At 39.8% G+C, this 20,538-nt stretch overlaps 1 protein-coding gene and 1 pseudogene across 1 annotated transcript in view; both read left to right on the top strand.

The window, feature by feature from the left end:
• Positions 1–20,538, top strand: part of TBC1D15 (TBC1 domain family member 15) — a 71,028-nt gene that overhangs the window by 32,196 nt on the left and 18,294 nt on the right. The window contains 8 exon segments of the mRNA XM_006026249.3: positions 1–34; positions 4,526–4,654; positions 5,998–6,101; positions 6,452–6,546; positions 8,264–8,380; positions 15,135–15,235; positions 16,406–16,505; positions 16,870–16,967. The exon segment at positions 1–34 is cut by the window's left edge and continues 9 nt beyond it. Of these exon segments, the coding sequence (XP_006026311.1) occupies positions 1–34; positions 4,526–4,654; positions 5,998–6,101; positions 6,452–6,546; positions 8,264–8,380; positions 15,135–15,235; positions 16,406–16,505; positions 16,870–16,967 (778 nt within the window).
• LOC112550706 lies at positions 2,694–2,877 on the top strand (annotated as a pseudogene).

The following is a 20,538-nucleotide window of genomic DNA, read 5'->3' as shown; positions in this document are numbered from 1 at the left end:
GCAGGAAGAACCGGGATTTGAAGTCATTACACGAGTGAGTGTGTAGATAAAATTCTAAGCATGATGGAGACATAAAGCTCCTTTTTTTTTTCTCTCTCACGTACCCTGTCTTCAGAAGCATGTTTTCTGATTTTAAAATTGTTGAAGCATGCTGCATTCTTCCTTGGAGACTGTTGTGGTCTCTTTTTTTATAAACCATGTGGTAGTATAGTATCATCAGTTTCTGCTTTAGAATATATACCACTTATCATTTCCAACAGATGGTCAGAAATTAAACCATATTTGAATGTAGTGAAGGGGGAACTTCTAATTGTTAACATGGGATCCAAACATGGGATGCCAGTGGAATATTAAGATGCTCATTATCTTGCAGTGTCATCCTCATATAAACTAAACTGATTGAGTACATGCTTGGTTTCTTTCTCATGACTTGGCTAGAGAATATATTAAGAAAAATTGGGGACATATAGGCCATCCACTCCTTATTTGTTTGATTTTACTCTTATCATTACAGTAGTCATTTTACAATCTCAGTTTACATTTAAACCAGTCTATATGAATGAAAACAAATAATTGGATGATTAGTTGTAGATGTGTTATGTAATGAATTGGTATTCTAGGGATAGCAAATAATTCCATGTAATGTATTTGGATATTGAATCATTTACTGTGGGTGCTATGAGTATCACAGTGAGTTTGACAGCACTGAGATTCAAGGGATTGATAATACCGAGGTTTTTTAAGCAGCCCAAGTGCTTTTGGGACTTCTAAATGTATAAAAAGCTCTGCACAATAACTTTTTAATATACAAATTTTCCTTAATAGCCCCCAAAAAACAAAATTGTCAGTAAATTTGGCCGAGATCTCTATAAATACTTACTGTGTTTACTCAGATGTAAGACAAAGGGTTTTTTTACCCAAGCATCATGGGGAAAAAAGCCCCTCGTCTTCTGTTTGCATACAGGAAAACCTCATTAAATACATTGTCTATCATTAAACTGCTGCCAGAAGGAGTATGTGCTCAGTTATGGAAACTATGAAGTTGACTGAATGTGCCAACCCCCACGGAAGGAAGATGTGCTAGCACTCTCCCTGCACAACACTGAGCAATTTTGTAAAATATAGGGTCCATATTGTGCAAACATACTAATGGGAACCTACCACAAGGCTAGGTTAATGCAGCCCATCTGAATAAGATATAGTACCCATTGTGCTCAGTCCCCCTCAGCGCTGACTGGAAAAAGTCATAGTGAACTACTGCATTTAATATATTTTGACTTCCACTTCACTCCCACTGCTAAGCAGTGCCTTTCTATCCTGTTTCCAGTGATTCCTGCTTCTTTACCAGCCTTAAATGTTAGGCCAGAATCTTCAAACACTAATCCCTAATCATCTACACCAAACCTCTGTGTAGGTGAGAAGCTCTGTCAGCGTGTTGCATGTGACTGGTATGGCCCCACACTCCATGGGGTGCAGCTAGATCAGGTAGCCCTGTGCTCCATCTGTATATAAATTTTTGGAGGATCCTAGGACTTGTGACAAGAACACCTGCTTCCATTTGCAACGGGGGAGCTGATTAGCCCATGGATTCTTTATGAAGGGGGTGGGGGTATCTGGAGTACAGACACATAAGCTAGGGATAGACATTCAAAAAGCTTGAGCCTGAGTTGATTCAATCTTTGCAGGTTAGTCTAACCTGGCTAGGCTGAACGAGTTTGTAACTGAACAGGCATCCCCTCTAGACTGAAGAAATGCAGGCATATGCCTGCAGTGGCTCAGGCTAGAAGTCAGGGGGTGCTAGAGCAGCCCTCCCTTCTTTTCTACAGTGCTGAGCTGAGGTGGGGCGTGGCCACACCCTGGCAGGATGCTTTGATTAGGGAGGGGGGTCCCACCCCTCCTGACCAGCAAGGGAGATAGCAGGGAGTTGATAACAGCATTTCATTACACAGCAGGGAGTTGTTAGCATTTGTCAGTCCATCAAACAAAACAAAAGTCTCTCTCACTAGTTCAAGCTCTTAAACAACTTTTTCCCAGGAAGGAACACAGCGACATTATGAGCTACCTGTTGATTAGCTCCAAACAGCCCTAAGCTGACACTGTTCTGTCTGTCTTTGTCCTGTCTCCCACAGCACGGCCCATAGCCAGCGTGTGGTATATTAGCTAATGCTGAGAGGTGTCTGTGTAAGGCAAAGGGGAGGGGGGGAAACCCTGTTTGAGCAGGGAATGGGGTGGGGGGGGTAGAAAGCACAAGGAAGCTAGGCAGATGCTGCTGTACCTACAGTACCTGCTGGAGCCGCAGCCAGGGAGCAGAGGGGTGGGGTGGGGTGGGGCCAGTCCTGCTGGGCTGGAGCAGAGAGCAGAGCTCTGCCCAGGGTTGCAAAGGATCTGGGATGCTGGGGAGGACTCTGGTTTAACTTAAACCAGGAAGGGGTCTGGGATGGACATTGCATAAGCTGATTAGACCCAAATCAGTTAAATCTGATACTACATTCTGCTAAGTTTATCTCAAACTAGTTTAAGCCATTTTCAAACTGGTTTAAACCAGTTTGTGATAACTTAAACTGGTTTATGTGTAATGTCTGTCAGCCATACCGAGCTGTGCTGAGCTGTGGGGTCACCATGACTTGAAGCACTGCCCAATGAACTGTATGGTGGTTAATCAAGAGCCTTTTGCCTTTGGATTAATATAATTCATACTTACCTGACAGGGGAAATACCATGATCACCAGGCCTCTTGTGGGCTAAGAGGTGGTTTTCCCAAGGTGAAGCCTATCTCTTGTACTCTGGGCCTGTTGACCCCTGTGAGTTTCCCCAAATGCAGGGTATTCAACTGCAGAATTTTGTGGCAATGTGGGACTGCTTTCTTGCTTTCCCCCTGATCCCTGGTCTTTTGACTAAGAGCAAGTGAAACTAGGGGGCATCTGAACTTCAGGGTCCCTGGGCTCTGGGCTTGCATGTAGGATTTGGGGAGATTTGGGGAGTATCTGAAGCCCCAGACTGAGGCTGGGAAGAAATTTATCTGGTGGTAGAACCATGCAGATTTGAATGATTGAGCTCAGTCGAAACTTGGAACTTGACTTGGAGGTGTCAAGACTTTGCCCAATAGAATTCAGAACTGATTTAGCCCTTGAAAGTTAAATTGTACTATGTCTAAGTAGGTACAAAAGTACTGCTCAAAAGTGTGTTTGTACATTCAAAAAAAACTTTTGGAACTTGCAGTAGTTGGCAAAAAAGGTAAAACGCATTGCTTCTGAAGGTACTCGTAACCTGTATATACGAAAATTACTATGGGTATGTTTATTTCAAAGTCAGTGTTTTTTGGTTTCTTGTGTTTCAGATTAACACGATTTTCCCGCACAGAGCAGAAAGGGGAGGCGGGGGGGGTCTGTGCAAGTAGATGCTGCGGCTCGGATTGGCCCTGAGTATGTCCTTGGGCTCTGAGTCTCTGCTTGCCCTCTGCAGCATCTGCCCCCCTCCTGCCTGCCCCTTGCCCCACTTTTTATTTCCATGTACTGTATTCAGGCAAGGAACAGAGAACAAGCAGAGTCTGATAGTAAGCAAGGAATGGGAGGGGGGAAGATACAGAGACCGAGGGGGGAAGGGACAGAGGTTGTGGGGCTTGAGGGGGAAGGATAGAGGCTGTGAGGAGCTTGGGCAGTGTGGTGGGGGGGCAGCAAGGCTTCAGAGGAAAGAAGTTGGGTGGTCAGAGGGCAAGAGGGCCACCTCACCTCCCCACCCAGGCCACCCGGTCTCCACAAGTCACTATTTGCTCTGCTGTACCAATGGGAGAAAGATGAATTCAAGGAAAACCTCCTATTAATTATGTTCTGTACTTAGTTATAACAGATTTATACATTTTCCATGTATAGACTCTAATTATTGGAGGGGGGGTTGTTTAAAATCCAAGGCCATCTTAGATTCGAGTAAATACAGTATATCCTAGAAATTGCTGCTTTGTGTTTGTTCAGTAACTGGACGTTAAGGAAAGTCTATATCTGATAAATCTTATTAATTTAGAAATAATGCTAGTGATGTGGCTTGACATGCTGAAGAATGTGGCTCCTAAATAGTTGAAAAGCAAATTGAAAGTTGACTTGGCTTTTGCCATGAATGAACCTTTATAGAAATTACAGCCCAAAACTTGGATTCCTCTCAGTGCTCAGATATGCAGGTTGGGGACTGAGGAGTCTTTTGGCTATGGTGCTCTTTTGTGCTTTCAAAACTGTCTTTGCCTTAGTTTTTGTTAGAGGGAATCGCCATTTTTATTCACACAGGAACTGCTCTGTTAGTCTCACCTTCAAATCCATACTGTGCTATTATGTGTAAAGAGCCCCCATGGAGTCCTGAAATCCTTCTCAACTCTGTCTTCTCCACTGTTCCTTTGAACTCCCTATCCACAGTGGGATTGATATGTTCAGGGCCCAAGGGCTTATGGAGGAGGGAATAGGGTTTAAAGTTCATGTATGTGTGTTAAAAACAGTGGGTCCATGCAACCAGGTTTGTAACAACTTCTTAATATTTTTAGATTTATCTAGGAAAACGACCTGAAGTTAACAGAAGAGAGCCAGTGTCAGTTGAGGAATGGACAAAGAACATGGATTCAGAAGGAAGACTGATACATGTTGACTCCATAAAGCAAATGATATTCAAAGGGGTAACTTTAATGTTCGTCAATAAAGCCACTGTTAGGTTTTAAGTCAGCTAGTCTGATGTCTTGTCTCCTTTCAGTGGTCCCCGAAGTCTCTTGTTGCACTAGCTAAGTTACACTTGAAGTATCCCAAAGACCCCATGGCTCTTCAGCAGTATTCAGGTTCATGTTAAACTGTACCAGTTGCATAGTCCTGAAATAACATAACAAAAGAAATGGTGTCACAAGAAATGGATAATTTAGACTGGTTAAAAGGATTTGGAAGTAAATGACAGACTGGGTCTTGGGCAATTCAGCAGCAGCAACAGCAAAATTACTTTTGAGAAAAGTAATGAAGAGAATGGCTTGGAGTGTGGTGCAAGATTGTGGTACCTCTTCCACCTGTGCTGGTCATTTAAAGCCCCTGCCAGGTGGTTCAGGAGCCTGTTGCAGGCACTTGTGATATCCATTGAAAACTGCTTTCCTCATATTGCTGGCTTATTGGCCAACTAGCATTTACATGGCAGCCTAAGTTGCATTTAATCTTGTTTTTATACTGTAAACCTATGCTAAGAAGGCCAGTGTGTTTTTAGTGTCCTGAGTACCCAGAATCCCAGTAAGTGAACACTTGAGGCCACTTCTGAATGCAAGTTGCAGCTTGCTGTCTTTGTATGGGGTCAGGATTTAAAAACTATCAAAACCATTTGGGGCAGTTAAGAGGCCAGAAGGACTCTCCTTACTAGAATTGGTGGTAAGGCCAAGTGATGCAGCAAATGGTACTTATTGGTGTATGATTTCCCCAACTTTAGTCCAGTGGAGGAATGAGGAAATAATGGAATACACCTTTACTATAGTAAATCTTAGTGGGCTATTAAATGGTGACAGTGACAATTAAGAAAGTATTATTGTCTTTTTCTTCTGATACAGTGCATATGCTTGCTCATAGCAAGTACAAGGGCTGTTCTTGTGTGAAGCAGGGGTGATGGTAAGGTAGAAGTAATGATTTAATGAGAGAAATACAGTAGGATGTGCTACTTAGACTGTGAAAAAGTTGTTGAGATGTCAGTTTCTTGACTGGTTGTGATTTATATGTAAGATTGTCTGCATGCTGTTTACATGCTGTAGTTTCTAATTGTGACTTTCCTTTTCTTTTTTCAAATAGCAAAAAAACAAAAAAAAGAACATACCAGGCTACAAACTGAGATCTACAGCTACTGTAGAGTACAGCTACTTTATAAAATCTTGGAGGAGTCTCTGCACCGTCTCTTTCCGTTACAATTGTTGCTTTAGAAAATGTTCAGTTACTGTGGAACTGTTTCATAGCTAGTGTATTAATTTATCTGTGTATTTTATATGCATTTTTTCCTTAGGGGCTCTGCCATGCTTTGAGAAAAGAAGTATGGAAATTCCTTTTGGGTTATTTTCCTTGGCACAGCACCAGGGAGGAAAGAACTAACTTGCAAAAAAGAAAAACGTGAGTAGAGATTAACTTTATATTGTCAATGGGTATAAAGGGCTTTAGATTTTTTTTTTTCAAGCTTATGCTTAATTGTAGTGCTATGGAAAGCTTTCTGCAGACTTCAAAGACAAATATTTACAATTACTGGGCAGTGTTTGACAAATTTTAAAAAGGCCACTGTATGTAATTGAAGAATATATTGTAAATTGAGTTACTTGTACCCGCTTCATACTCCTTCTGTTTGGATCTCGTGTGTGTGTGTGTGTGTGTGTGTGTGTGTTCTTAGAGAGCTTGTGACAAATCATTTCACTTCTCATTATTTAACAGGTTTCATTTGCTTTCAAAATGATTTTTTTTTCCTTTAGAGATGAATATTTCAGGATGAAACTTCAGTGGAAGTCAGTCAGTGAGGAGCAAGAAAAACGCAATTCAAGATTAAGAGACTACCGGAGTCTTATAGGTAATTTTCTACTTACAAATTTAGAGTACAGCATATGCAGATGGGTTAAGTTTTGGTCAAAGTAAAAAGAGGTGCTTTTGCATTAGAAAATAAAGTCCATTGCTTTTCATATTCTGTGGCCAGGAACCTGCTGCCAGAATAGAGTACAGAATCTCAACTTTCTTGTTAATAATAATGTAAATGTGCAGTGAGTAAATATCATTGAAGTGTGGCTGTCCTGAGTTTGCAGGGAGACTAAAACAATAGTTTCAAACAGTTTCAATCATTTTGTTCCTCAGAGTCAAATCTCTGTTTTTGTAGCTGATTCTGTAGAATTTGGCACCTCTCTTATGGATGGGTTCCTTACTGCAGCAAAACAATCAATATTTTATTTTCAGTTTTTACAATTTGATATGAAGTAGAAGAACTTTAGCCTTTTCGTTAAAAAAGCATTGAAAATAAAGTTTCTATGTTGATATAGTAGAAGCGTCATTAAAACTTTAAAAAAAAGTCCAATATAATCAGAAAACGGAGACAATTATTTTAAAACTCTGGAAATACTTTTTAGTCACCAATAGGAAAACCTTTTTACTTCATGTTGCTTCATTATGAGATACCTTTTCCTTGTATGTGTAATTGAGATGGCAGATCAACAATGAGAGAAACCACAAGTAATACACATTCTGTTTTGAAAATTCTTTTGCAAGGGACCATTTTTTAAAAAGAGATTTTGAAGTCTTCAGTAGTTGTGGGAACTAGCCAGTTTATGGGATTGGTTGCTAAACAGTTCTCTCTGAAGGTGAATTAAATTTGTTTGGACTTCCTCAGTTTGACTAAACTTTTTGCAAAAAGGTGCACATTGTGGACAGAATGCCTGTGGTCTCGCTCATCAGGCAGACTGATGTTGAGAAAGAATTGAATATAGTGCACAGTCTTTCTTAAAACAGATATGCATGCTTCCTGTTAATTCAAGAGAAGGCTATATTAAAGGATTACATTAGCTTGTGTCCATGGTGTGGATGTTAATGTTAGTAGAAAGCTGAGGATCCTGAGACTAGATCACATAGTCTCTGAAACTATAAAACATCTATTTAATTTTTTTTTTAAATAAGCAATCCTTTATGAGTGTAACCTCAGTCTTGGCAATATGAACTCCATATTGTATATTGAAGCAATGTGTAAAATATGTAGAAAAACTAGCCTGCGGTTTGAGTTCAGTGGTGATTACACTAGCCTGGCAGAGTTCATAATACTTGCTATAATGTACAAAGTAATTACAAATATAACAGTCCCTCTCTAGATTAACCTTTATTGTAGAGTAACTTTTCCATTATTTTTTGATTATGCTAAATATTGCATATATTCACAAGTGGTATATTACAGTTAACTCATTTGAAATAGTCCTCAGGGTTGCTGTATATTCAGTGAAAATATTTGCATATAATCATGAGGTTTCCATAAGAAGGTTGTAACATTTGAAGTTTAAGATCTGCTTATAAGTAAATCATTTTAGTCCAGACAGGAGGATTTTTTCTTTTAAGTACTTTCTCTTAAAAACTTCTTTAATGTATTTTAAAATGACATTCAGTGAATGTAGTTGTCTTAGTAAACGCATCAAAGCTCTGCCACAGTGTTTGGAGAAAAAACAGTAATTCAAAGAGCTTTTCTGCATTTGTTAGATATAGGCTTAGTAAAAAATGTTTTGAAAATGCTTAAAATCTGTGGATTTTTCCCTCAGAAAAAGATGTAAACAGAACAGATCGCACAAACAAGTTTTATGAAGGTCAAGATAATCCAGGATTGATTTTACTTCATGATATTTTGATGACTTATTGTATGTATGACTTTGATTTAGGTAAGAACTTTTCTGAATTTGAAAAAAAAATGTTATTTAAAAACTAACCTGTAATCTCTAGTTCTTATTTTTCTCAAAGTAAGATCTAGCACTAAGCTTGAGCTTGGCTTATTACTCTCTCTCAATGGCAAGATTTGTATTTTAATGGTGTAGATAACTTTTTGTTTAGTGTTTTATCCTGTCTTCCTCCTTTCTTCTGTCTAGTGCTTATCACAGGCATACACACACAGCAGTTGAAAGAGGAATGTGAATTTAATGCTGACTTGCCTTTAGCTGTGTCTCTGCCCTTGCCTGCCTTGAGCTACTGTTGAAGTATTAAGCTAATATTGAGCTACTATTCGAAGCAGCTGATGTATCATTTACACAGTTTGTCTGTTATATCCATTCTTAAAAGCCTGATGCTATTGCTGTAATTAAAAATACAAAACCAACTATCATGGCTGTAATTTAAACTTCATTTTAGCAGGTTGAACCAACTCTTGTCAAATATGCAAGTTTTTGTGAACATTACTAAACTTGCATGTTAAGAGATGCATTAAATAATGGTCTGCACCATCCAGGTTGCTGCTTTTGGTTTATGCATCTGTGGAGTGAGAACTTACTTGAATATGTCTGAGAAGACTCATTTTATCTTTTGGGTGTTTTAGTGATGTTCCTCATTAATGACGTTCTATATTTCTTAAGATATCTAAAATGGGGCTGTATGTACCAGAAAATTACAATATTGTGTTGTTCCATGGTAGTTTACCACATTTGTCTCATGTGACCTTTTGCCTTTCCACCCCACAGAAAGCAGAGTCATAATGTGTATTTTGACACCTTAGAACAGATAGGTAGGATCTGAACTGTGGTACTGGGAGGCTGCCAACAATAAAATCCTTCCTAGAAATAGGATGTATATGATGGACCTTTAAAGTTCTGGCATCTTTTACAGTATTGGGGATGACTGGCTTGCGTGCACATAATTTGAAAATATAAAAGAATGTGTATAGCAAGTTGCCTAGTCTTATTTGCAGCTGCTGGAAGAGGCTGTGACTCCTATGAACAGTAATTCTGTGAAACTAAAACTCTGCTAGCAAGGCTTGTTTGCTGGTGCTCTATCCCTTTGCTGCCATTAGACGGGTCCTCTTCCTTTCCTGGAATGCTTTTGTTGAGGAAAAGGAGTAGGTGAGGCTGAAGTGTTTATAGCAGCTACTGAGAGAAAAAAAGAAACCACATCCACATAAATATTAGTAGTAGGCTAGTGAAAGATGCTATACTCTACAAGTGGCTTGGGATTCTGTATTGCCTCCAACCACTGCAGTAAGCGGTATTTGTTTGCCAGGACTTTCCTTTTCCTCTGGATGTTAATTAATTGGCTGTTTCTACTTGTTGCCTTACATTTTTCCCCAGTCTTCTCATTGAAAAAAGGATACTGGGACTCAAGAGGGATCTCTTCTATAAAACCTTGAGGGAAGGCAATGTCTTGAATCTCTAGCAAGGGTGCAGCATAGCAGCGGTACCTGACAGCATTTGTCTTTTTTCCTCAAATCCAAGTTGTTCTCATGCAGTACTTTCCTTTACATCTGGAGACAACAAATACTGATAGGGAGGAAAAACAAAAACTGACTGAGGACTCTTCAGGGATTATGATGTGTTTTACTCACTATTAGTACGTAGTGTCAGGTCTAATTGAAATAAAATATGGTGTACAGGTTTCCCTCGCTTTATGCGGGTTCTGTATGTGTGAATTCACTCTTATGAGATGGTCCTTTTTATACCAAAAATTCATTATATGTGAGGTAAATTCACTCTTATGCGATCAGTGTGTTGGAAGCCTGCAGTCAGCTGCTGTGTGTAGTGCATTGTGGGAGTGATGCGCACCAAAATATAATCTCCTGTGTGGATCTGTGTTCCTCGCTCGTTGTCTGAGACGCATGTTTCTGTAGTTGTCATCCCCATTATGGTAACATTTACCACCACCCTGTGCCTTGTGTCTACTGTCTGCTATTGGTGAGTACCAAAATTATCTTGTAAAAGTGGTAGAAATGGGTCTGGGAGTCAGTACAGTCAAGGTCTTGGAACATATCCCTATTTGTTACATTGTAAAGCAGGTTCCCTTTATGTGAATACATGTTATGCACCGTTTTCCAGGAATGCATGTACAGCATAAAGCAAGGGAAACATGTACATCTTTTGAAATACTTTAAAAAAAATCTTCTTTAAATTATTTGTTTTTATTGTAACATGTTTTGACTCCCTCTGTTTTACAGACAGGGGAAGAATCATAGAACAATAGGGCAGGAAGGGACCTCAGGGGAGGTCATGTAGTCCAACCCCCTGCTCCAAGCAGGACCATTGAAGAAAAATGAAAGCAGTCTATATCTTGCATAATTGTATCCTTCCAAGGATTCTTAATTTCTGTTTTAGACTGTTTGTTTCTCAGGCCACAGACATGTACAGACATTGTTTCCTGCAGGAGAGTTGCTTCTCTTCCAGAAGAAATCACAAGTGTTAGAGGTGTTCAGGTTCTTTCTTCCAGAGCAAAAAGGGGTGCTCCAGAAGAAAAATAACTGGGAATAACCTGAGTTGAATCCTGGGAGAGTATGTCCTAGGTGAGCAAAAGTCTACACATTCTTTTCTGAGAAAAGTCACAATGTAGTTCTCCATCATCCTAAGGTGCTTTAGAGAACTGGGAGCCACATATGTGCATTCCAGTCATCCAGGACAACTCTCCCAGGTTTGTTTTCTTGAGAGTTAGTTTCAAACAAAACAGCAAAGAGTCTGCAGTACAGATGCTGGGCAGCCAGGGGACCCTAGAGCATGCAGCCCAGCAGTAAGCTTTGCAGGCTCTTTTTTTTTCCAGAGAATGTAGGCAGGGATTGTTAGGGTCAGGGAAGGTGGGGACAGGGCCTGTGCCATGCACAGAAGAGTCCTCTAGCAATCTTTCTTTTCCCCTATGCTGTGTTTTAGCCCAGCTAAGACAGGGTGGGGAGTATGCTTGTATGCTTCCTTGCACCCAAGTGCTGCAGTGCAATTCAGGGATATATGTAGCCATGTTGGTCTAAGGACATATTCAGACAAGATTCTTTGGGTAAATCTGTTATCTTTTATTAGACCAACTCATATAGTTGGAAAAAATCTTCTTTGCAAGCTTTCGGTACAAATACCCTTTGTCAGGCTGAGGAAGGATCTGCAGTTGGTCTGTGCTCTTCTGGATGGATTAGTAAAAAAACGCCAGAAGCCAGTATGCATGTGAGAGAGCCAGTCAGTGAAAATGTAAATTGAGATGGTTAATAGGTAAGAGAGAGGTGGGAGGGGGGTAAGAAGGATGAATATAGCTGGTAAATGGTAGAGAGGTTACCTGGGGAATCAGATGTTAGGCAGGTTATAATGTGTCATAAATCCAGTGTCTATATTTAGTTCATGATTTTTTGTATCCAGTAGGTTGATGAAATTAAGTTCATAGGCTCGTCTGTGAAAGGTGTCTTATAAATTCTCTTTGAGGTTTAGAACTGAGAGATTGGAGAGAGAGTGGTTTTCTTGTGAGAAGTGTGCCCCCACAAGTAATTTTGTATTCTTGTCTTTGATAGTTTTTCGAAGTGCGTTCAGCCTGGTATGCAGTTGTTGTTTGGTTTCTCCTACATATTTTCTGTTACAGCAGTTGGTGGACTGGATGAGCTGTATAACACTTCTGGAGGTGCAGGTGTAAGATCTAGGAATGGTGATGGTTCTGTTGTGGGGTGTAGTTATTGTGGGGGTGGTGGAGATAGGTTGGCAGGTTTTACATTTCTTGTCATGGCATGGTTTGGATCCAGTTGGTGTGTTTTGGACTGTAGGAAGTTTGCTTCTGGTGATGAAGTTGTTACAGTTCAGTGCTTGTTTAAAGCCTAGAATGGGTAGTTCTGGAAAGATGTATTTAAGAATTGGGTCTTCTTCTAATATGGCTTGCAATTGTTTGAAATTTTCTATGTAGGTTCCAGGGAGGGGTGACATGTCATAACCAGTGGTGTGCGTTTCATGGGGTTTTCCTTCTGCAGCAATTCTTTACACGGTTTCCTGGTGGCTTTTTCAAAAGTGCGATCTGTCTCTCTGCAGCAGTGTCCTTGTTGAATGAAAGCCCTCTGAGATTTGTGAGGTGATGATCATGGGTGTTCTTGGTGCAGATTCGGTGGTATCAGAAGGCTCGGCTGTATATTAAATGGCTTCAGAATTAGGTATACTTGAAGCTTTCTGTTTGGCCAGTAATGAAATAATATGCATTTATATCTATTTCCTGTTATAGTAGAATTCCTAAAGGCTGCAGATGATACTGAAGTCACTAGTGATTAGGCTGGATTTTTTTTTTTAACTTTTCCAGAAGATTTACACCTTCTGCTAGGTGACCGTGTCATTTAATGCTAAAAGTAGTGTCTTAGGTTGTTTATATAGATCAGGCTTGTGTTCAGAGTACAGACAATACTGAGGCACAGTAACCTTAATTTAAAGCCTCTGTCCTAAATAATTCTTCCTGGCCACACTTTTAGGTATATATTTACACTATATAACATGCATGCTTGAAGTGTAAATGTTATGTTTTGTAAAAGAGAGATTAGTCTTTGTGCTTGAACTAGTGGTGCCCAACTCATCTGCTCATGCGGGCCAGATCCAGCATGCAGGATTGGCAGTGGGACGAACCATGGCAATTAACAGTGCTACTACTCCACAGCTGGAAAATTTCCAGACCTTTGGGAACACTGATGACATGGGTCTGTGGGACTGTATCTTGATCACTCCTAGCTTAGACAGATAGCATTAATGAGAACCATTCATGATTACAGTGCTGTGTAGAACCAAGTTTTTAATAAGCAACAGATATTTATTACATGATTCTAAAATCATAAATTCTGTGTATGGTCTTGAATGTATTTCAATAAATTTCTGAAAAATATGGGTTATAAAGTTTATTCTTTAGTGACAGCTATAGATTTTAAATAAAGTAGTTTTAAAGCATGTACAATAGAAGACAAAATAAGTTATATATTTTTTTAATTTACTTAATTTCATATGAAGATATTTCTGCTTTTCTAGGTGTGGGTCCAAATTCTGTAATTTTTTTAATAGAAGTTGAGTTGTTAAATAAAACTGAGAAGATATTTGTCTTTCAGTGCATAATGAAATCATCTAATTGGGTATTTTATTACTATTATTAAAAGCAATTTTTGATGGTTTTAACATTAAAAAAACAACTTTTCAGAAGGCTGTAAGTGTGGGGCTGCTCTGAAAAGTGATTGCAAAGGAGTCAACATTTTGTACAGACATCTGATATCCATATGTGTCTAAATAAATGATTATGGAAAGTGGTCCTTCATAGGTCTATTGAACTACTGTTGCTGCTAATTTTTTGGTTCCAGATTCTTGAGTATTATTGGTACATTTTCCCCAACTCTTAGTGGCTCTTCAGTTGAATTCAGATGGAAAGAAAATATCAGACTTCCGTAAAAATCACCAAACACAAGTGGAAAATAGAGTTTCACCAGTTTAATTTGAGGCATAATTTAGCTCTCAGAACTTTTACTATGGATAATATTCAAGGAAAAATTTAACGTTTTCCAGATTTCAGGTTGAGCTTATAGGGTTGGTTAATTAGAGACGTTAATACAGTATAACTTCAAAAATCTAGATATCAAAAATTCAAAATTTTCGAAAATCCAGCACTACTTAAGCTTCCCCTCTGCTCCCCTGGATGCAGAGAGGGAAGCTTGCACTCAACGCCTGTTGCCGCCATCCACCACTCCGTGTCTATTATCTGTGTGCGGCCGCTGCTCCGGAACTGCCTGCCACTCCTCCCTGCCCCTCCGGATGTGGAGGGGGAAACTTGCATGTGGCGGCTGCTGCTGCCATCCACCACCGCACTCCATTACTTGTAATATGATTGGAGTGTTGTTGTAGCTATGATAGTCAAAGAAATACATGAGAGGCAAGGTGGTTTTTGGGTTGGGGTTGGTAATATATGTATTTAGATCAGCTGTATAGTTGGGAGAGATTAGGGCTGCGCGAAGTTTCGGTCACTGATTTGATTCGACAACCGAATCTCCAATTCCATATCGAATCAGAAGACCCTTTAATTACTCCGAATTGAATTGGAACTCTCCGAATCAATTTGGAGAGATTCGGAAAGATTTGATGATTCGGACATAGACGCAGCTTTAAATGTCTTTTCTACATATACCTCAAGGTACCAGGTGGCCCGTGAATGCTGAGATGCTGGGGTGGATGGAGTGTTCCATGGGAGCACAGGGAGGGTACCCCGTGCACTCAGCAGTGGACCTGGAAGTGCACCAGAAGCACTTCCAGGCCACTTCCAGGTCCGCCGAGGAGTGTGTGGGGACCCCCCTCCCCACCCACCCAAGCTCGGCGACTGGTGTCTCCTGGGTCCGATTCTCCAAATCGGCATTGAATATTCAGATTCAGCCGAATCAAATCGGAACGGTGATCCGAATCAACAAATGGAACCACTGTCCCTGATTCAGGCTAAATCTGAATTGAATACAGTCCGTTTCACACACCCCTAGGAGAGATGTTGGATGAGGTTTTGGGCACAAATGTCCTTCTTCAGGCTTCTTACTTGCTACTAAATAATTGTAAAAAAAAAACCAAACGGTATTCAGTCTAGCATCTTAAGAAACAAAGAAGCAGCATCAGTTATCACAAGAGTGTTTTTCCCACAGAAATTCACTATTGCCTATCTTGTAAGTTAACAAACCACTTAAACTAAGTCAAATTCCTTTTTTAGGTTATGTTCAGGGAATGAGTGACTTGCTTTCGCCTGTCTTGTATGTCATGGAAAATGAAGTGGATGCCTTTTGGTGCTTTGTATCATACATGGATCAAATGGTAAAAAAACCCAAGCAAAGATTTTGTTTATTTTGAATTGTTCTTGCAGTGTTTATTTTGGCACATTCTAAAGTTAGAAGTAAAATATGTCATTTTATCTCTAATGCCTTAAATGCCTATATTTCCACTTGACATATACCCTGACTACAGGTTTTGAGCCATTTCCTCTCTAGTCTTCAGTAGAAAAAATGTTTCATATTTGCAAAGCAGAAAGAATCAATTTTTATGTCAGTTTTTGATATCTGCCTGTAGAACAGCTCAGGACCACACGTCATATTTTGAACCCAGTATATAGAGTATGCCCATCTAAGTAAGTGGCACTTGTTCTTTTCTGTTGTTCTTAAACAAGAGATGGTCAAGTGTCATTTGCTAATAGCTGTACAATATATATGGCCTGCAAGAAGTGCATTAATCCTATAACTGTTAAACTTCTCAGTCCTTTTTTCACCAGAAATGCTGCATATATTAATTTACCCGTGCTCTGACAACAGACAAATCAGATTTTTGATTCTTCCTGTTTTCTCCTTTATTTTTCTGCCTATTAATTTGTTCTTCACACAGCCTCTGGTTACTTTGGGCTGTTTTCATGGCACAAAGCAAGTAAAGAATTGCTATAACAAGCTGCCTAGAGATTTTCCTAACCTAAGAACAACTGTCAAGTAATGCAGAGCCAGCACAGCTCCCCATCAGCAGCTCTGCCTGTCTAAATTGCAGTTATGCTTAGGTGATGCCCAAGTATCAGAATAGTCTTTTGAGATGACTTGAAGCTTAAAGCAGCTCTGAAGCTGATCTAACTTGGGCCCATGGTCCAAACAAACCACCTGGCACTAGGATATAAACCAACTTTTTTTCAAATCTTTTTCCCCAGCTGGATTGAGCCCAGTGATACCACTGAATGTTTGGTCTGTAAAGCACAATTAAATGCAAATATCCTAGAACTTAAGAAATTAAGTGACCAGTTTTTACTTTAAGTTTCTAATTGAAGGTGTAAAATTTACCAATATGTTCTTAGTCCTTTCACTGTTTAGCATGTGGAACAGTTAAATGATCAGGTCTCCTTTTATCAGGGCAATGATTTTAAGATTTAAGTTCATCATAGTCTTGCAATTTTTATAGCTGTCTCTGACCTAGTGAAATATTTACCATTATCAATATTTTTTTTCTATTTAGCATCAGAATTTTGAGGAACAAATGCAGGGCATGAAGACACAGCTAATTCACCTGAGTACTTTGCTTCGCTTGCTAGACAGTGGGTTTTGCAATTACTTAGGTATGTGGATTAATTCAGACCATTTGTTAGTTTTTATAGATACATACATTGATACCCCAAAGAGCCCTAAAACACCATTCAAACATACTGTTGTTTATGCAGAACAGTGTTAGCCTATTCATTTGAAGTGGGTGTAGTCTTTTTGAAAGAAACAAAATAGAAGTTTTTTAGGTCCCAGGCTGAAGAGCCCTTACTGAGCTGTTTCGCATGCTGTTTTCCTGAACAGGCATTATTCATTCAAAACAAGCATAGTTGTTTTAAACATTGATGCTGTGATGATTTCCCTATAAGAGTCATAAGTTTTTTCTAATATTCTACCCAAGTTTGATTTTTCATAGAAGTTATTTTCTTTTTCCCTTTCTAGAATCTCAAGACTCAGGATACCTTTATTTTTGCTTCCGGTGGCTTCTGATCAGATTTAAAAGGGAATTTAGCTTTCAAGATATTCTTCGATTATGGGAGGTAAGAAACGTGGTACTGTCTTTCAGAAGAGAAGTTCTAGTTCTAGGGAGTTGATTGAAAGTCTAATCAAGGGCAGAGTAATAAAACAATTGGACAAATCTATTGTGATAAGGAAAAAGTAGCCCAGCTTCTATAAATATATATTATGTCTTTCTAACCTATTAGAAGACTGAAAGTTACAGTGTGTTCCTGGATAAAGGGGCTCTGATGGATATAATTTACTTGTTTTTCCAAAACTTTGGACAAGGTCCTTCAAAAAGACTCTTAAGAAACGTAAATAACCAGAGATGAAGAGGTAGTATTCTGTCAGGGATGAAAAACTGGTTAGTCCATAGGAAATGGAGCTAGAATAAATGGTTGTTTCTCAGAGTGGTGAGAAGTGGATAGTAGAATGTTCTTGGGATTGGTATTGGGTTTACTACTTTCATAAATGATATGTAGCTTAAGTGGGCAGTTAGACAAGGACATTTTCTTTCAACAGAAAGCTCTCCAAATTTAGTAAAAACTATCAAGAGGAGTATAGAATCTTTTGGAGGATCTTATCAGCTTAGGTTATTTGGCTGTACAATTCCAGAAGATCGCAACTAATAAAATGTAATACTTATTGAAAAGATGGAAATGCTTATGGAATCTGAATTAGTGGTATCTTGTTGATTGAAGTGGCCTAGAAATCGGCCTGAAAAACAAGCACAAGTCTAAAAGCTTTAACACTGATCAAAGTAAATGAAAATCTTGGGTACATTATTTAAGAAGTGATAAATAATACAACAGCATTAAATGACAAGATGGACTTCCCTGCAAGGCTTTGTTCAACTCATTTTAAAAACTAGTAGGATATCTCCAGGGAAAATAAAATGGGAGATGAAAGAAAGGAGACTGGCATATAGCAGGATACTGCCTGTATCGCGGTTAATTAGCCTGGAAAGGAAGGAAAGGTAGCTAGAGGTATATACAGCTGCTATTAGAATGAAAAATGGCCTGACACTTGTACTTTGCCCTGTAAATGAAGAAAACAGTTACTCTCAAGCTGCCAAAAAGAAATCATTTTTAGCTATTGTGTAGTCAGCCTCTGGAATTTAGTGCCATAGGAGGTTATTGAAACAAAGAGTTTAAGAGGACTAGATAACTTTATGAACAAAATTTATTAAACGTCTGAACCAGAACTCTCAAATACAAAAGAATTTAGCCTCTGTTCCATGGCGTAAATTGACCAGGATTTTTTCACACCTTCTTCCTTCTTTACAAGCAACTGCTTAGGTTAGGGGTCAGCAACCTACAGCCCAGGGGTCAGATCTGGCTCTCAGAGCTATTGGATTCAGCCTGCGGACATGGGGCTTTGGTGACTTGCGGTGGTGGTGGGCTTTGGCTGTAGGCACTCTCTACATCACTGTGGGGAGAAACACCAGCTGTGGGCATCTGGTTCTGACCTAAGGTGAGTCATTCCATCCTGTAGTCAGAAAAGATTGTTGACTGCTTGCCTAAACTGTTTGGCAGGTGAGGTGTACCAGCAACTGATTGTGAGGTAGTGGTGCCTATGTTTCTCTTGTATTTGCTTTCTCAGTAAGTTGTTCAGTGTTAGCACAATCCTTCAGCTGCTTGTTGTGTAGAACCCTCCACTTCCTTCAGTGTTAGCACTTTATACAAAGAGGCTGCAAAATCAGCCCCTCTCTTTAATAGGAGGAAAATTTGTTCCTGTATCATGCCATTTTTGCAGTACTGTTGCAGTCAGAGTTCATAAATTGTACAATTAAAATAAGCTCTCAAGGAATCTGAAATGTATAGAGTTCATATTAATGAGGTTTGAGATCTTGTGTTAGAGATTTTATAGCACTCCTACCAGAGTACCTTAAATGTAGAGCATCTGTTCATGCACATTTCCTGTCTCTGCATTCTACTTTTTTAAAACCCTTTAGGTATCTTTTATTCATTATTTAAACACAGTAGTATGGAGTCCTACTAAATAAATATGATGGATCTGTTTGGATCCTCTAATTGCATCTTAATAAATGAACACTCAAAGTACTCAGTTTCTTTGCTGTAAGGAGCTGGAAAAAAAACACATTTTTCATTTTTAAAAACACTGTGGCATTTCTTCGGTTTGACAGCACATTCTTTGTCAGGCTTGTGTTGCTCCAGTTTTATACTTGTGCAACTTCATTGATGTTAATGGAGTGCTGTCAAATAAATGCCTGTGGTAAAAAACAAGCAAAACACTCCCCCTCCCCACCCCCAAGAAATAGAGAGTGGGTTCCCCCCCCACCCCCTTTGTACTTTTTAATTGTCAATGATTATAGAGGTTACTTGTATCTTCCATGAAGTGTAACATTTTCAGCAGAGGCATGCTTACACCATAGGATATATGGGTATTTGTAGAATCTTGTAATACATAGTTACAGAACTGATTTACCACTTTGCTATTCTAGTGTTACAGGGTTACACCTTGGATACCATAACATTGGAAAGGCAGTGTATTGTGTCCTTGCTTATATACTAGAAGCTGTTACAGATTCTCACAGATGCACGGGTGGGACACAATTAACCTGCTAAATGTTAACTGGTATCTGAACAAAGTTAGAAGCAAAAGAAAGTATATCTGGTTTCTCTGTAGCATTTGTTTTAGTTTTTTTAAAGTATGATTTTGGACCTAATGAAATAACATTGTTGGTCCCTTTTGATAATTCCTGTGTGGAGCCTGGATATTTTTTCACAAAGCTTACCATTGCACCCAAGTGTGCGGGCTGCCTCCCGATCTCGTCCATGTCGCCATATGCGAGCCGGGAGCGATATGCGGACCCGTCTTTGTGCACGCGGGCTGTGGCCAGCAGCCCGGGCACGCGGGGTCGAAGAAGACCGGTGGCGAGCTAGAATTAGTTACCGACGCGTAATGGTTGATTAAAAGATTGTTTACTTACACCAAAGATGGTCGTGGTGTAGGCTGGACAGTTTTCCAGGCTCAGCTCCGCTTAAATCCTCGCTAGAGGACTCCGACAATTGACCCCGGAGTGGTTGAAGCTCCGCGGGTTCGGCTCGGTAATTGGCCCCGGAGTGGTTGAAGCTCCGCGGGTTCGGTAGTTTCAAAGGAAAGGGATACGTCTTAGGATTGCACTCGGCGACGGGGAGAGGCTAGAGGCCGTTTGCCCCCGGAGTGGTTGAAGCTCCGTGGGTTCGGTAAATAGGCCCCCGGAGTTGTTAAGACTCCGTGGGTTCGGTAAATCGGCCCTCTATTGCCCTCTTAAGGAGAAAAAAAAAGCTGGGTTCGAAGGGATTAGCAGCGCTTAGAAAGCTTCACGCTCTTTCTCCCAAACTCCAATTGCTTTCTCTCTCTCTCTCTCCAACTTGGGCGGAAACCACCCAAACTCTTTATACGGCTAGCAAGCCAATCGCTAGACGCCACGTGTGTCTATATTAAGATCGGCCAATAATGTGGCGCAAATCTCAATACAAATGGCGGGAACTCCTTTGCACCGTGCATCACTATGATGCAAAAGAAATGCACCATGCAAAGAAGGATATAAACGGCGGGAAATACTCTTTTGCACGCGGGTTCTCCTATTGCAAAAGAAAACTCCAC

The sequence above is a fragment of the Alligator sinensis genome, unplaced genomic scaffold (genome assembly GCF_000455745.1).
Source record: "Alligator sinensis unplaced genomic scaffold, ASM45574v1 scaffold1021_1, whole genome shotgun sequence".
NCBI lineage: Eukaryota > Metazoa > Chordata > Crocodylia > Alligatoridae > Alligator > Alligator sinensis.
This window is presented reverse-complemented; position numbering and strand designations above follow the sequence as displayed.